An 18658-nucleotide genomic window follows, 5' to 3' on the forward strand; every position below is an offset into this window, starting at 1 on the left:
AGGCGTTGTTGTTCCAGTTATCGAGCACAGGCCCAGTAGGCTTAGGGTAATTCCTAAGGGCCCTAGGATTTTCAGAATGGTGAGTATGCATTGGCTTCTAGTCACCAGCTGCGTTGGCCCCTAACAAGAGAGTCAGGCTGCCCCTCGAAGCTTTGAAGCCAGGCATTGACTTCTCTCCAACTGTGAAAGTCCTAGGTAGAGTTTTCCCCAATATAAGGCTGTTTTGTCTATATTAAAAATCTGTCGTTTAGTGTAATCTGTTGTTTAGTGGGGCCACCTTCACTAATTACCTTTGCTAGATCTTCTGGATAACTCGTTGTAGCCTTTACATCAGCACCTGCTGACTCATTTTGCACTTTTATGTTGTGGAGTAGCTTCTTTCAATAGATCTAATGAACGGACCTCTGCTAGCTTCAGACTTTTCTTCTGCAACTTTCTCACCTCTCTCAGCCTTCATAGAATTGAAGAGAGTTAGGGCCTTGCTCTGGAATAGACTTTGGCTTGAAGGAATGTTGTAGCTGGTTTGATCTTCTGTATCCAGACCACCAAACCTTTCTCCATTTCAGCAGTAAGGCTGTTTTACTTTCTTATCGTTCTGGTGTTCACTGGATGTATGTATGTACAGGCTTATCTAGCACTTTTAATTTCCTTTAAGAACTTTCCATCTGCATTCACAACTTGGCTAACTGGCACAACAGGCCTAGCTTTCAGCCTATCTCGGCTGGCCGGTTGGTGGGGCAGTCAGAACACATAACATTTATTAAGTTTGCCCTCTTCTATGGGTGTGGTTCATGGCACCCCAAAACAATTACGGTAGTAACATTAAAGGTCACAGCTCACAGATGACCATAACAAATGCAATAATAATAAAGTTTGAAATGTTGCGAGAATCACCAAATGTGGCAGAGACATAAAGTGAGCAATTGCTGTTAGAAAAATGGCACCAATAGGTTTACTTGACACAGGGTTTCACAAACCTTCAATTTGTAAAAAGTATAGTATCTTCGAAGTGCAGTAAAGCAAAACACAATAAAATGAGGTATGCCTGTACATACAAATGAAGGCATCAGAAGGCTCAGTTCTCTTAATACATTTATTCTCCACAAACTGAGCTATAGATAGATGCAGTATAATCCCAGTCAAAATTTCAGCTGACAAGATAATGTTGAAATTTATGAAGGACTCAGACTAGCCAACACAATTTTGAAGGGGAACAAAATTTGATGTCTTCCAAATTCTGATTTTAAGGATTACTATGACCCTACAGTAATGAGGACAATGTAATATTGGCATATAGACCAACGACACAGAACAGAGTCCTGAATGAGACTAACACTTATATGGCCAACTAATTTTTTGTTAGTACTGCCATGGTAATCCATCCAATGAAGAAATGATAGTCTTTTCAATAAATTTTGCTGGAACAATTGAATATTTATATGCAAAAAGAAAGAACATCATCTTTTTCCTCATGCGGAAAAACTGTGACTCTGGGTTAGAGAAAAACTTCTTAGCTATCATATAAAAAGCATGAAGTTTAATGAAAAATTTGATTAACTAGATTTTATCAAAATCAAAAACTTTTCTTCTTCAAAAGACACCATTAAGAAAATGAAAAAACAAGATGTAGACTGGGAGAAAATATTTGCAAGACATATATCCTAAAAGGAAGCTGCTTGTTCATTGCTGGTAGCAATGCAACGTGGTACAACTACTTTGGAAGACAATCTGGTGGTTTTCTTACAAAACTAAGCATAGTGTTACTACCGTACAATCCAGCAATCACACTCCTTGGTGTTTACCCAAGTGAGTTGATAATTTATGTTCACACAGACTCCTACACATGAATGTTTATAATAGCTTTACTGATAATTGTCAAAACTTGGAAGTAATCACAATGCCTATCAGTAGACGCATGGATAAACAGAGTGTGGTATGTCTGTACAATGGAGTATTACTCAGCGATAAAAATAATAAATGAGCCATTAATACACGGAGGAACCTTAAATGCTTATTGCTGACCGAAAGAAGCCAGTCTGAAAAGGCTACATACCGTATGATTCTAAATATATGATATTCTAGAAAAAGCAAAAACTATGAACGATACAAAATAAAGTAGTTGCCAGGATTTAGGAGAGTGCAAAGGAGGATGAGTGCGGGGAGCACGGGGCATTTTTAGGGCAGTGAAACTATTTTGTATGAAACCTTAAAGGTGGATAGATGCAACTGTGCATTTGGCAAAATGCCTGGGACTGTAAAACACAGAGTGGACCTTAATGTAAACCATAGACTTTAGTTAATAATAGTGTATCAGTATTAGTTCATTAATTATAACAAATGTTTCATAAATATTTTTTCTGCTCCCTTTTCTTATTCCTTTCCTTCTGGCATTCCCATCATGTATATGTTACATCTTTTGTAATTGTCCCATGTTCCTTAGGTATTCTGTTCCATGCTTCATTCTGTTTTCTCTTCGATTTTTTAGTATGGGAGGTTTCTATCGACATATCTTCTGGCTTGCTAACTTTTTTCCGTGTGCTTATTGGCCATTTTTATATCTTTGGAGAATTGTCTATTCAAGTCTTGCTCATTTTGAATCAGGTTATTTTTTATTGTTGTTGAATGTTAGTATTATCATTTCTAGATAATAGTATTTGTCCCTTTAGATATAGCCCATAACTTTTGTTAATTTTTTTTTCTTTTTGCAAGCATGGTTGGACTGTGTTTGGGTGAAATACCCAGAAGTTCTGAAAGAACTTTTTCTTCTGCAGTTCATTTTTCTATGGTGCAGTGGTGAATAGGATTCTAAGAACTGGACATACAAGAAGGCTAGGCCATATTTGTATCAGCTCCAAGTATTCTGCAAAGCCAGTCATGGTGTGTTCTTCCAACCACTTGTGGCAGGTGAAATACGTTTTTGTTGAGTTATGCTAGCTTTCTAGTAATGCTTTTTCTTAAAGGAAACAAGACTCCTTTATTCAAATAGTGTATGATTCATCTGTCCCTCTGGTTAGTTTTCAAGTGTTTCCTTTGTCTTTTGTTTGATTAGTTAAATCAGAATTGGTACTTGCCTCTTGAAAGCTACTAAATAAATTCTGACTTTAAATTTCTTTCACAATATCTTAGAGCTTAAAAAGCTACAGATTAACAATATGGACCTGTATTTGCTTTCTTGGAAAAAATAAAATTGATCTTGATTGAACCTAACTATATTTCAGAAATTGGTTTTCCATGTTAATATAATCACAGCTGCAGTTTCACTGAAAAGCTTTATCTTCCTCTGAGAATTTCTGTATTGTATAGTGAAATTCTTTTCTACTATAAAACCAGTCTGTGCAGTTGATGTGAAAAAACCTTCAGGCATGTTTGTTTGTTTTTATAACATAATTCTGCCTCCTAATTGACTTCCTTTTTCTCTCTTACCACTAGTCTTTCCACATTCCCACCTGTCCTCACCCAGCTTGGGAGCAATAAGGTAGATGAACATAGACAAGACGGGAGCTATGTTAGAGTTTTCAAGTCAGTGACCATTTCTTTTCCTTTTTGTCTTAAAGTCTTGAACCAAAGTCTACCAATGTATAAGTATTGTCACTATATGCTGATCATGTAACATAGGCTATTATAGAAGATATATTGCCATAGTACCTGAAAATTGTAAGCCAGTCATTATCTGTTTCCTAGAGAAAGAGATGGTCTTTATAGCTCTCAGAGCAGAAGGGTGAAGGTTCAAGGAGTGGGTGGTATCTTGAACCATAGGATTATAAAATAACTATGCAAATAGATGTGGTAGAACAAATTAACACACCTGGACTGGAATAGCCATACTAAGAAGCAGCTACTCAACTAGCAATTTGTGAGAGCATCTCTCACACATTTAAAAAAATGAGAATAATGCATCATGTGTTAGATGGAATCATTAACTGCAAGGTGATGTTAGCGTTGCTGTCTGTATAAGGGTAAAGTCAAATAAGCTTTAGTAGGTAAGAACTTAAGCCTTGATATTAGACGACCTGACTCTCTGCCACTTATTAGGATTGTGAATTCAAGCAAATCACTTTATCTCATTTTACATCAGGGCCTATGTTGTAAGGTGAGGATGATAATAACGTACCTACCTTTGCTGAATACACACACACACACACACACACACACATGCTTGTTCTTATACACTCACACTGTACTTGGAATATAGTTCTTGACACACACACAAAATAGTCCTCAATAAATGTTAAGGTTTTTTATTCCTTTTTTCCTTAAGTTTCCTTATACTATCATAAGAATGTTAGGGTATTGCAAGGTTAATAATCCTAAATTAGATATTTATTATCTAAATTTCTGTATTTAAAAAGTCAACAATTCTCACTTGTTTTGTAAGAGTTCACTAATTCTATACATTATTTTAGTTTTTTTCCAATGTTCGTATTAGTCCATGACAGATATTGAGTGTCCTCATTATCCTATCCTTATCAGGTTTTCAGAAAATTACACATTTACCTATTCTTATTCTTTGTGGCATTTTCTAATCTTCTTAATTTTTTTCTTATCTAAATCTAAGAGAGACTCTATTTAAATTACATTTTGTCTTTTGACGTTTTTCTTTGTTTAATAGCAGTTATCATTTCTTCTTTATCTGTTTATTTCATGTGACTTAAAATTGCTTCTTCTGAGATGTTTTGTAAAAATGTTGCTTAATATATAGTTCCCCCTTTCACTTAAAAAACTTACTTCACTTTGTGAATCACCTGAAGAAGATATATTTAAATTTTAAAAATTGCATTTTAAAAATTAGAAGGTGTATTTAGACTCTTTAAGATTCACTCTAAATGGTAGAAATAACATCTACGTGTCATAGGTACCAGATAAAGTTTAATTGATGCTGCTGCCACTTGAAATTTGGATTTTTCTTCAGCACTTACAGAAATGAATCTTAAAATGTTAAGTGTAAGTCTCATCATCTTGCATGGTTTCATTTATAAATTAAATCTTAATAATTATGCTTTGCCTGTCTTCAAAAATCAGACAGCAACCATTTATCAGAAAAACAACACTAAGCGATGAAGACTGGTTAGTGTTCATTCTCAATTTGAATTTAAAACTCTGCTTTACTCCCAATATTAAACAATAACTAGGACTACTTATTTCTTGTGACAGGGTGATTCATAATCTATTTTCTGTGGAATAGATTATGAGATTTAAAAAAAAAACCCACAGCTTAAGATATTGCGACATGAAATCATATTGCTTTTCAAGGTCCAATTCAAGAGCTGCCTTTCCTGAATTGACTTTTTTCACTGATTTTCAAAATTGGAAAATAGTAGCTTTAGGATTCTGGGGTTCCCAAAATAATTTTTATCATTTTTTGAATAGTAATCCATATTATGATTAGGTTCCTATTCTTTATTTTTATTATGCTTAGTCATTTACTTTAATAAAGTATGAACAGTGTTATCTAGAGTTTGAGCCTAGACTAGAAAATCATTAGGAAGTTCTGTTGGGTAGTGAATATGTTTTTTAAGTTGTCATCTAGCCTATTTAGTTTTTTCATAGTTTAGTTATAAAAATGAGTTTTCCATGACTTTCAGGATAGGAATAGAGGTCAAGATTTATTATACTGCATAACAACATGATAACTTTTAAAAATCTATGTTATTGACTCTGATCGAAGTATTAAATTTTGTTTCAGCGAATCAAATCTTCAGGTAATTTCTTTTAAAACTTTATGAAAAAGAAACAAATCAAGAAGAAAACCACAGTCTAGAGCAAAAAAAATATGTATTATTACTTTAATATAATGTTGTCTTTTAGGCTCATGAGAGGCTAGAAGATTCAAAACTAGAAGCCGTCAGTGACAATAACTTGGAATTAGTCAATGAAATTCTTGAAGATATCACTCCTCTAATAAATGTGGATGAAAATGCGGCAGAACTGGTCGGTATCCTCAAGGAGCCTCACTTCCAGGTAAACTTCCCCGTCACCCTTCTCTCCGAGCCCCCTGTGTTTCCAAAGTATTTTCCTTTAGCAGTTAAGTTCCAGTTTAAGGTGATGTTTTTAAGTATAATTTAGGGCCATAGCTTGTAAATATATAAATTCCAACTGAGGTATTTTAATATCCTGATATGCTGAGAACACGTAAACAGACACATACCTAATACACACTGTATAAGTGTATGATGTTTGTCACGGAGCACATCAGAATGGATCTTTTTGTATAATTAAAAAAAAAAAAAAAGCCTTGATTCACCATCATTTTAGACCACATAACAGAGATGTTTTTCTCCCAGTAATAGTGGATTTTTCTTCCTCATTACTACCGTTGCCTACACCTCCTTGTGACCAGTCGTACACATTTTCAGTAGTGCTTCTAAGATTGGGGTGTATTTGATGACCTTGGAACAAAAGAGGGCAATGTAAGGATAGAAAAGATTCTATAACATACTTTCAGTAGGTACAAAAAAATAAGTGCAATTTAAGCATTGGTCTATATCAGTGAAGAGTTAATCATTTAACAAAGAAGAATCAGTTTCAGGAGAGAAAAAGGGTGGGGGAAATTTCTTATAAATCTGTAATTTATGCAGTGTGGTAGTGGGTCAGTATTAGAAAAATAGATTAATCAATGAGAGTAGAAACTCCAGGAATACACCCACACACACATGGCAACTTGCTTTATGATAGAGATGTTACATGTTAGTGGAGAATGGATATTTAATAAATGGTCCTAGGATAGAAGAATAAAGCGTCATGTACTTTCTACTGCAGATCTTAGTGTCGAAAATCAAATGGAAATGCCCTTTTGCTTTTTCTCAAAGATTTTTTGTTACTCTCCAACTATGTTACTGTAAACTATGGAGATTTACAGTGAGGTGTTTCCTACATCAATCAGTAGCTTAGGCACAAAAATATGGACACATATCAGAGACATCCTTTATGCAGGGGCGGTTGATTGAAGCTTATAACACATATTAAGGTATTTAGACTTTATCCCGAGGACAGTGGGAAACCTTGGGCAGGAATGAGAGGAGGTATTAAACGGGGAGGTCAGATTATGGAACTAGATTGTTAAGGAAATTGTGATAGCAGAATAAAAATGTGAAGATTTTCAAGTTTTAAGCAGCAAAATCAACAGGACTTGGTGATTGGTTGGTTACGTGTGACAGTTGTGGAAGAGATATGGGAAGTTGATTAAGGATAGGACTCCTGACAAACAATTGATGGCATCCACTGAGATAAGGAACACTCTAGGAGAAAGTATTTTAGACATGCTAATTAAATAGGGTAACTGGCTATGTTAAGTTTGTGATAGCTCAGGAACATCTGGGTACAGCTTTCAGGCATGCTATATAATTTTAATAAATATATAAAAATTAATAAGTATATACATTAATGCAAGTTTAACATGTAAAATTAGAAAAGCAAAGCAAAAAATACAAAAATTATGACATCACTTTCTTACTACTCAAGTCACTACTGTACTATCTTAGTGCATATTCTTTTTTTCTATGCATAATAGTATATATATATATATTTTTTTTCTTTTACTGATTGAGGTAGTTTTCCACAAGCGATTTTGTTACTTACCTTTTTTCTCAATCATTGATTTCCACTTTTCTATTTCAGTGGACCTCCATGTCATGTAGTACACGTACTATATTCAGCTATCTTAATTCGATGCCAAAATATTCTTTAAAGCTGGTTTATACATACAGGTTTTCAACCTAGGTCCCTGTGTAGCATCTGGTTGGACCATCCCTCTCTTCCTTGATTATCATGTTGACCTTTTGAAGAGACCAGGCCGTTGTCCTGCCCCACTCCCTTAATGCATTATAGTGTAGCTAAATTGCTACGCTGGTTGCTGCCTTACTGTGCTGTTAGTTATCCCCTCTATTTCCTGTAAACAGAAGTTCTGTCTAAAAGGTTGATGATTCAAGTTAATTATTTGGAACTAGACTGCATCTTCAGTGATGTGATGCACCATGAATTAAATTACGTCACAAGATGTATATTACCTGGTTGGCCACCACTGTGGATGCTGAGATAGTTCCCTTGATTAAGGGCACTGACAGTCTAATTCTTCCTTTGAAAGCCTCCGCACTAGGAAGTAATCTAATGTGTTACTATTCGAGCATTATACAAACGCTGCTTCCTTTTGGCCGTTTACCTACCGATGAACACACATTATCAGTCTTTGCCTGAATCAGTATCTTCCTTGGAAGTAGCAAAATGACATTTTTCAAATTCTCTCATTCTACATTTATTAGCTGATGTTCTTAAATAAAGTAGAGCTTTTCCTTATCAAGTGGGCCATTTAGCTACACTATACTGCTTTTCCTGCTGGAAAGTCAAGGAAATGCTTAATCCTTCCTTTACCAAATTTCAATGTATAGTTTAAAATAGCACTCTTAAATAGTAACAAATATGTTTTTTCAGTCCTTTGTTGTTTTAAATAGCACTGTGGACTTATGGATTTTTAATTAATTCAATATATTTCAACCTTCTATAATCCTTAACTCTTACTGATTTTTCCAGTTACCATCATTTTGTCCAGTCGTAGGCAAGTTTTCAGTATGTGAATCTGAAGCTCATGAGAGTTCTGGACCAAAGATATAAAACTAGGAGTTATCAGTGTGTAAGTAGTGGTTTGAGTGGCAGGAGTGAATAACCCTTCCTAAGAAGAGCGTATAGGGTGAAAACTAACCATCCCAGGTTAGAGGTTCGAGTGACTTCCAGCATTTATTGGAATAATCCTTACATATGGATTTATAAATTTTTTCTTCTTGAAATTTTTCTTTAGTCTCTTACACATATTTTCATAAAATGACCAGAAATTACCAATTAAGCCCATCTGCTGATTATTTCTCCTCTAAACCTGTTGACATTTGCTCCCTTTTTTCTATTTTGATTTGTTTTTGAACTTGCATTCCATTAAACATTTTTTTAAACTTAGCTTTATGTTGACTATACCCAATTACAGTATAAATGAAAAATAAAAATGAGTATTCAAAAGATAAGAAATTCCTAGAAAGCTAGACCAAAAAGTCATTCCTGATGATAGCACATATATAGTATATGTAGAAAGTAAAAGTATATTGTATTCAAGATTGTAACTGGCTTGTTTTTCCCCCTTCCTAAAAATCTTTATTTTATAGACTATAGCCTTTATTGGTAATATAAAATTTCCTATTACTGATATAAGATGCTGATATTTTTTCATTTTCTATTGGACATTTTTTAAATAGACATTTCGTACATGTAAACATATATGGCATTTTAACATAACAATTTTAGGGTAAAAATTAGGGTCCCTGCCAGCTGAGTTTGTGTAATAACTAATTAATAAGGATCGGTGGTGAATGCTGAATGATGATGATGGTAATGACGATGGTGGGAATGAAATCCAGGGCCTCCGTTGTACCACCCTGGGAAATTGAAGTTCAGTTACCAATGAACATGCCACTTTGAAAAAAAGTCACAAAACTCTGTCAGTCTCTTCAAGTCTTTTAAAACGAGGAGTATGGTATTATTTGATAATTAAAGATATGTTTATATTTCTTTAAAAGATTCCGTATGCATTTAATTTAACTCATATTTGTGGATTTAATCATGTGTGCCTTGGACATTTTTAGTATTCCACGGGGATAATGAACTAAGTTATCTTCAGTAATTAATAATCACAGGCTGTTTTAACCCTTACAGTCACTCTTGGAGGCCCATGATATTGTGGCATCAAAGTGTTATGATTCACCTCCATCAAGCCCGGAAATGAATAATTCTGTCAATAATCAGTTATTACCAGTAGATGCCATTCGTATTCTTGGTATTCACAAAAGAGCTGGGGAACCCCTGGTGAGTAGATAAATCAGCGCCTTCTTAAATCTGAAATCTGACGTCCTTGTGGTTCGGTTACTACTCTGTCTCGTTTTTTTTTCTTTTTCATAATTTGTATCATTATGAAAATTTTATTTGTGTTTGTTCTGTCTTTTTTGGCCTATGGATAAAATACACAGCTGATGCTCTCTCAACTTGATTTAACATACAAAATTAAACCAAGATAAGAAGTTAAACTGAAATAGAGGCCAGAAGTAGTTTGCCAATGGGTAGCGAAATTTCAGAAGTGAAGTACTTCATTTTTTTCCTATACCCTGAGAAGAAATGATCTCAGGTTGCTGGCTAATGACAGTATCAAAACACAGAAGAAAGTTGTTATTAAAATTGAAGATGCGGAAGGGCTCCTTAGGTAGTGAAGTTTACAGTTTCCTGCTAAAATTATTCCTGGGTCCCGACCGTAAGAACAGTAAAAATGGGAATAAAAGGAAGGCCGGGAACAAGGCCATCAGAATGCACAGCTATCTCTTCTTAGTCCTTTGAGCTTCCCTGTATCCTGTGGAATGCAGCCTGATACGTTTCAGTTTTAAGGTAATGGGTGGTATTCAGGAACACACGGTTCAATGAGATTAGAATATTGAGACAGGAGAGAACATGGGAAAAATAGGAGGATTCATGTACCTACTTTTAGAATTGTTTTCTTATGTATACATATTCATAAGACTTTTCCCTAAAAATCTGAAATCAGTGACAATTTCATTCCTTATTTCCTTTAGGGTGTAACATTTCGGGTTGAAAATAATGATCTGGTAATTGCCCGAATCCTCCATGGAGGCATGATCGATCGACAGGGCCTGCTTCACGTGGGAGATATCATTAAAGAGGTCAATGGCCACGAGGTTGGAAACAATCCAAAGGAATTACAAGAATTACTGAAAAATATCAGTGGGAGTGTCACCCTAAAAATTTTACCAAGCTATAGAGATACCATTACTCCTCAACAGGTTAGTAGTAAAATTCTTGGTAGTACACTGAGTCCTTTTATTTCTTGAATCACACTGTTGGATATTACTGCCAGTTGCTACCTTTTTGCTAAAGAAAAGAGAAAAAAAAAATCTGATTTAATTGTTCTGAATTACTTTATTTTGATATGAGTGAAATTTTGGATTTTTACACAGTTAACATTATCTTACTACTTTAAAGGAATTTGTAAAGAAGGCTCATGAACCTGCCACTTCAGTAACCTACAGTTAGGTATCAGAAAAACCATGAAGCCTTTTAGTCATTAATCTAGCAAACATTTTTGGTGCCTGTTACATTCTGTGCCCTGGAGGAGAATAAGCATGTGGTCTCAATCACCTATAGCGTAGTGTTCGTGGGATGGGCTAGAGAATGAGGCCAGAAAGAAGCCGGGTCCAGATCGAAAAGAATCTTGAACACCTGGTTTCTACACATTCATTTTGCCTAAAAACTAATTTTTAGGCAAAATAGATTGTTGAACAGGGGAATGTTTTAATGACAGTAATCATTGAGCCTCATTATGTTGAGTGAATTTCAAGAAGAGAGATGAGATTGTGTAACCAGGATGCAGATTTTTGAAGGTGCGAAGTGCTTTGTGACTAATGAAAGGTTATGATTATTGCTTGGATTCAGATTCCAGTACTGTCATTAATGAGCTTATCTTCTCTTTGCTTCATTTTCTCACTTATATAGTTAGGGATAATATTTCTTAAAAGATTGTTATGAGGATTAAATTAGTTAATCACATAAAGCTGTCAGAGAAGCTCTTGGCACCTAGTGAGCACTCAACAACTAGCTGCTGTGGCTGTTGTGTTGGTGGTGGTATGAGGTAGGGCTGGTGTGATAGAATTGTGAAGAAGAAAAAAGCAATACAGTAATTAATTGCAAAGAAACAATTGACGATTATGGTAGGAGCATTGGAACTGAGGAGAGGGTTTTCAGTACTAGATAATGTAGAAATAGGAAATATCTGCCAATATATTAGATGCCTTTAGTTGTTCAGGTTTATTCTAGAAATTTCTTGTTTCATATGTGAGTGAAATTGTAAGTTTTTCACCCAAGATACCGCCAGTGTATTTTATCTTCATATTGTTAATATGAAATTTTTTAAGCCTAGTTTTTATATTTCCATGCAATTCTTTGAAATAACATGTGTTGAATACCAATTTTATATTCTTTGGGGGATGTATAGAATGTTTTAGTCACGATTTTAGTATGTAAATTGGACTTCTGAATATACATAGGCTTGTAATGAGCTTTGGTTTAAATGAAGGTAGAGACCTTGTCTTCAAGGAAAAGAATCATGAAAGAAATAGTATTAGAAATTAGATACTTCATATCACTAGTATATCTCAGACCACCTCTATTCCTCAACAAACACATTTCCATTTGGACCTGAGTAGGTTGGAAAAGTAGAACCTAAGATTTTTATTTATATATATATGTAAATTATAGTTGACATACAATATCAGTTTCAGGTGTACACATAGTAATTAGACATTTATATAACTTGTGACGTGATCGTCCCGATAAGTCAGGTGGTATCCATCTGACACCATATATAGTTATTACAATATTATTGACTATATTCCCTGTGTCGTACTTTACATCCCCGTGACTATTTTTGTAACTGCCAATTTGTACTTAATCCCTTCACCTTTTTCACCCATCCCCCTAACCCTCCTCCCATCTGGCAACCATCAGTTTTTTTCTTTGTATCTATGAGTTTGTTTTTGTTTTGTTTATTTTGTTTTTTATTCTTCACATATTAGTGAAGTCACATGGCATTTGTCTTCCTTTGTTTTTTCTTTTTTAATTATGTGTTAGTTGTGACAGGAAGATTTTTCCCCCCGCTCTGGTCCAAACTCCAGAATTCTTACCTACTCGCCATGGTTAGAATGGATTTTTACAGGAAAAATAAATTTTTGTAATATTAATAGCTAGGCCTTTGGCCAGATTTTTTTTTTTTTTAATAGATTCTGCGCCTAGTGAACTGGTTGAAATAATATGAAATGCAAGCATATTTAGCCCTATCTTAGGCATAATTTTTTCCCCATCCCGTGTCTTCTCAAACTCTGGTTTTCATTTAGGCTTTAGAACTGGCAGAGGGTATTGAAATGGGGAAGGAGAAGTCATCCTAGCCTAAAGCAGTCACAGGCCTATCTTACTATAAAAAAGAAAAGAAACTAGAACATGAAGGCTTACAACAGGAGAGCTAAAACATAATCCATAAAGAGAAAAAAGGGAGCCAGTTACTAATTCTGCTGGGACAATAGGCATAAACAAGGCAAACTGTGGCTGTCTTACTAAGAGACACTAAGGGGAAGAAGCAAGTGCGTTCAGCCTCTTCACGTCTTTCACTAGAAGCTCCACCATGTTGTCCTCTTGGGCCTGTCTCCGCTCTTCCTGTGAATTGCAGCTAGAAGCCAGCTCTCCCTCCCCAGAGTGATGTTTTTCAGAGCATGGTCAGTAGATCATCTCTATCAGTATCATTTGCGGTGCTTGCTAAAAGTCCAGAATCTTTCACATGAGACCTAAAGATCTACATATTTAAATTTGAACATCAGGGTGAGTTAGAAGTTGTAACTAATTCTGAAGATCTGCAATTTGCATGTAGGTTGGGTTCTCAAAGGCTATTAATAATTCTGCTTGTTCATGAAGGCTAAATGATGGGAATTCTTTTTACTTATTCGAGGCCAGCATGACCCAGGTCTGAAAAATATTGTAAGAAAAGAAATTACATTTCCATTTCACTCAAAGATATACATGTAAAATTTCTCAAGGAAATATTAGCAATGAGATGTAACAATGTATAAAAATGGTAATACAACATGTCCAAGTTGGATTTATCCCATGTATTTTAGGATGGTTTTATATTAGAAAACCCATATATGTAAACAAGCACATTGCCAGACTAAAAGACAAAAACCTCAATAGAGAATTTAATAAAATTTAATACCTATTCATGATTCTTAAAAAAAGGTTAATAAATTAGGAATGGGAAAGAACCTTCTTAATCTTACTTAAAGGAAAAAAAAAAAAAAAACTAGAACAAACATTCTGAATAGTTGCCTGTTGGAAACATTCTCCTTTAAATCAGGAACTGGACCTTCAATTCAGCTGGTCTGCCCGAGACTACTTATAGGCCAAGAGAAACTTGCCAAACTTCAGGCATGATTGTGATTGGTAAAAAGGAAATGCCCTCAGATGATATAATAAATATCTCTTGTAATAGATGATAAAAATCTTTACTTCTCCTTAAAGAAACTAAGAGTATACAGTATCTCTGATATTAAAGAAGTAAGTATGTTTGCACACCAGGGAATGGTGACCCACTTTGTAACAATCCTGATGTTCAGACATCTCTGGCAGCAAATAATTTTGCTGTTACCAGCCATGCTTAGACAAAGCAGCTGACAGAAGTGCTACCCAGCATCTTAGGCACCTTGATATCAATGAGTTTACGGACCCTAGCAGAAGCTGGTTGGAAAAGCACCACTTGCTGTTGGAGACGAGGGTGATATTGTTCAGAATTTTGATGAGGCTTCCAACAGTGAGGCAAATGGAATCGACTCAACTTCTTTAAAAAATAAAACCAAGAATTTTGACTGCCTCAAAAATGTTTGTTTAGAATTTAATGAAATTCTGAGGCCCTCGGACACTTACTGCTTATACATCATTATTTCTTTGCAGTTAATTAAGCCAAAGAAGCCAGAACATAAAGCTTAAAACAAGGATTAATAGTCTTCACCTAGTTAAAAAAAAAACAATTTAAGAGTTAAAGAATGATATTCACTAGTACCACTTCTATCCAATATTTTATTGAAAGTACCAGAAGCACAAAAAGACAAAAACAAATTATAGAAGCAAGGGGTTTGGAAAGGAGAAAATAAAACTTATTATTTTCAAATAATATGATTTTTACATAGAAACTCCCCAGAACTATACATTATTAGAAATAATAGAGTTTAGCAAGGTACTTGAAAATATCTACAAAAGTTGGTTGCATTTCTGTATGTCATGAGCAAACATCTAGAAATGTAACTAAGACAGACATTTACAATAAATTCAGAGAATGTCACATTTATGTCTAGGAATAAATCTAACAAAAATACTCAAAACCTTTATGAGACAGAGAGTTTCATAAAGTAAAACCAGTTTAATCTGAAATTTTGAGCATGAGAGTAATGTTCCAAAATTAATTTGATAAATAAAGAAGTAAAATTGGTTTTTAGAAATCTTTTACATATGAAAGATAGGATTTTTGTTCCACAAATAATGACATTTCCAGAACAATTTGATGAGAGTAGGGGAATGAATATTTGAAATTTGGACTAACTCAGAAAGTCTGAGCTTTATGATTACGAAACATTCTGTCCCACAGATAAAAATGGTAAACATATTCATGGTTAGATGACAGGATGCTTTTATTATTCATTTAGTGCACCTTTCTTGATAAGTAAGGAGTACTCGAGTATTTTTACAACTTTGCATATCCATCTTTTTTCTCTGCCTCATCTCAAACACCTCTTTTTGCTTCTATCATTTATAATTTTCAGATATTATAACCCATGGACACTTATTTAAGGAATTAATTGCTTTATCAAATGAGTGAAGTAATAAAATGGGCCAGTAGTTTGTTTACATTTTGTTAACTTATTCATTTAAAGCCTGGCTTTATTTATGCAATGAAAAATATGTTTTTAGAGTTGCATCAATATGGAGAGGCATCCAGCACACGTCCATCAGGTATGATGTCATTCCAGGACATTCTCTGGTACTCTGATTTTCTGTCTTATCAGCAAACTAAATTTATCTTGATTAAACTTAATCATTTTGGGTTTTTTCATTGCCAAAACCTTGAGCTGCATGCCATTGTCAAGTTAGTCAATTGTCACATTTTAGGCAGTCTTAATATTGTTTGTATGGTTGCTTTTTAGATATTTCTAAAATTAGATATAAAAAAATTATTGGCTTACTGATTTTTAAGCATTAATATTTAGCCTTTCCAAAGTTATTGAAAATGTTCCGAATGCTTTCTATCAAAATCACCTAATTGTAAATAACTAAAATTTTGTCACATGTTCTCAGATTGTTATTTTTAAATTATTTTAATATGCAGCCATCACATTACATTTTACTACATTAATAATATAATGTATCTGCTTGTGTTATTTGAATATCTTGTATGGGTATTTTTGAAGTATGATAAACAAATAGAAAAATAATATTATTTTGACTAATGATGTGCTTTCCTGCTTGTTAAATGCTAAGTCAGTTCTTTAGAACATAAAATTGGAATTTCCATATGCATGAAAAGAGTTTGTTTTAAGAAAGTAATTGGTCTGAACTTGCCACCAAATACTGAAAATGCTTAACTTAATTAGAATTTATATTAAAAAATAAATAAGCCAAATATTTTAGATATTGGAGATCATAACTAATAGTAACTGACATACTTTTTATTGATAAAACAAATTTAAAAGAAATTTGTAGTTAAGTAAATTTAAATTGGAAAACAGTTTCAGGGCTTTTTCAGTATTTGTCTTATAATTGATTTAATGGCAATCATTTAAATCAGAGCAAGATGATTCCAGAAAAGTATTTTCCACACCACTGTAAGTCTATATGATTTAATAGACTGCTATTACCAAGGATGAAAGTTGGGCTTTTAATTTTTTTAAGGTGACTAAATATATTTCAGGTCTGACTTCAACATGAACTTTTATTATTTAATTTTGGTTTCAGGGCCTTTTCAAAAAGTCGGTCCTAATATATCTTAAATTCATGCCTTAAATCAACTGCATATATTGTTTCAGGATGTTAATTAGAAAGTAGAATTTACATACAAATTATGCAGTGTTGGTTGGAAAAATTTGTGAAAAGATGGAGAAAGAGATAAGAATAGTGGGTTTAATAAAATGTGGATTTAAGATTAGAAGTTAAAATAGAAATAAAATTTTAATGTGATACTAATTTTTGTATTTTTGGATACCAAATTATTACTGTGCTAATAATTTAATTTTTATTTTTGAGAGAGAGATTCCTTAGTACTAAATACATTATCAATTACATCAAAAAATCACAGTGGTTTGAAAAAGATTTCAAAAATCCAGTGACAAATGATACAGCTGTAGTATTTTTAATTGTGCTGTGTGTTTTAGGTATTTGTGAAATGTCATTTTGATTATAATCCATACAATGATAACCTGATACCCTGCAAAGAAGCAGGATTGAAGTTTTCAAAAGGAGAAATTCTTCAAATTGTAAACAGAGAAGATCCAAACTGGTGGCAGGTTAGTATGCTTCTCAAAATTTCCTCAACTGCTTTTTTATTTTCAATCTTAGATCTGGCCAATATCTGAATATTCAGGAAGAAGGTTTTAGCATTTGTTCCAATGATTTTTCCTGCATGAACAGCTCCTGCTTCATGGCTGCTAATTTTGTGGACAGAAGACCAAATTGAGAGGGAATTTGTGAGTAGCTGTTAATGAATGAAGAAATTAACTAGCCTGTGGTTTCATCCTGTTGGTTTAAGAGATTAGACCAGTTAGTTCTTCCACATAGGTATCGCAGTAAGAACCACTCAATTGGGGTCATCTCTTTCCAATGTTTATTTTGTTTGTTTTAACTAAGAGTCTTCTACTATGGGTATAGTGGTCTTTCTCTTATTTCCTCTCCCTCTGTATTCATGGCAACTAAAACATAATTTCTTAAGCTGTTAAATATATTTGCCCGCCTCTTTTTAGTTATTGAGAAATGCAGGTTCACTTCATCATCAGTGTTGTTTTTGATCACAGATTGAAATCTGTGTATATAAAAACGAAGCGTGTTATCACCATAATTCTCCCCCTCCGTTTTCCAGAGGATCTGCGTGATGATGTTCTTTTTTCTTTCCCTTAGTACAGTTTTCAGAAATCTTTAGCAATAGCACTAAGTCTGTTTTCGTCATTGTTTACATTGGCTAACAATCTCCAGTTCTCACAACTGGAGAAACTGACAAATCAGAAAGTCTAAAATCTCTTCCACTGTCAGAGCTTATGAGAGTCTCATTAAAGGACAAGCTGTGGGAGGGACGGACTCGGGACCTAGCACTAAATTCTGAATTAAACTGAGATATCAGTAGCCCACATTAGCTCTAATAAGTTATATAGACTTCTATGGGGGAATGAATTATAAGAATGAAACAATCTTACTAATGTATTCTTGACTTTACATTAAGACATTATTATGTACAAGTATACAATGTAATGAGAGAACTAAGAAATAGGTAAATTCAATAGATTCCACAATTTTAAGAGGTTTCCACGGCGTTTCTTAGCATGGCCCATCTAAAAAGTCTGTGGCTGTTTCATTCATAGAACTTTTCCAGTTTTTTCTTTTTCCTCTTTCCGTGAATGCCATGTCTTAGTTTTCTCTTCTATTCTTGTCACCATTTTCTCAATTTCTTCCTGCATTTTGTGGTCTATTATTTTAATTCTATTTTTCAGGATTTTAATTGCTAAAGATATACCAGATTTTTTTTTTTTATGCTGATTATAAAGATAAAGTCACCACTCGCAGCCAGTTCTCCAGCCACTCTTTTAAAACAGCACTTCTTTGGATTTTATTTTAAAAGTTTTTTGACAGTTTCAAAGCTTACTGCCTCTCAGGATATTCAGATTCCTGGCAGCAGGAATTAAACTTGCCGCTGTATTTCCCCAGTACTGGCTTTTTCTTTGGTTTGGCCTCAGGCATTACCAACATGGCAGGATTAGGGATGTTAATCAATACCTGACTAGAGGCTGCTGGGCGAAATGTCCTGTGAGCACACAGAATT

The 18658-nt window shown here is 34.1% G+C and overlaps 1 protein-coding gene across 1 annotated transcript in view; it reads left to right on the top strand.

Annotated features, from left to right (window-relative positions):
• Positions 1-18658, top strand: part of MPP6 (membrane palmitoylated protein 6) — an 84124-nt gene that overhangs the window by 42781 nt on the left and 22685 nt on the right. Inside the window, 5 exon segments of the mRNA XM_011361670.2 lie at positions 5806-5958; positions 9691-9840; positions 10596-10823; positions 17004-17231; positions 17589-17604. Of these exon segments, the coding sequence (XP_011359972.1) occupies positions 5806-5958; positions 9691-9840; positions 10596-10823; positions 17004-17231; positions 17589-17604 (775 nt within the window).

The sequence above is a fragment of the Pteropus vampyrus genome, unplaced genomic scaffold (assembly GCF_000151845.1).
Source record: "Pteropus vampyrus isolate Shadow unplaced genomic scaffold, Pvam_2.0 Scaffold69, whole genome shotgun sequence".
Taxonomy (NCBI): domain Eukaryota; kingdom Metazoa; phylum Chordata; class Mammalia; order Chiroptera; family Pteropodidae; genus Pteropus; species Pteropus vampyrus.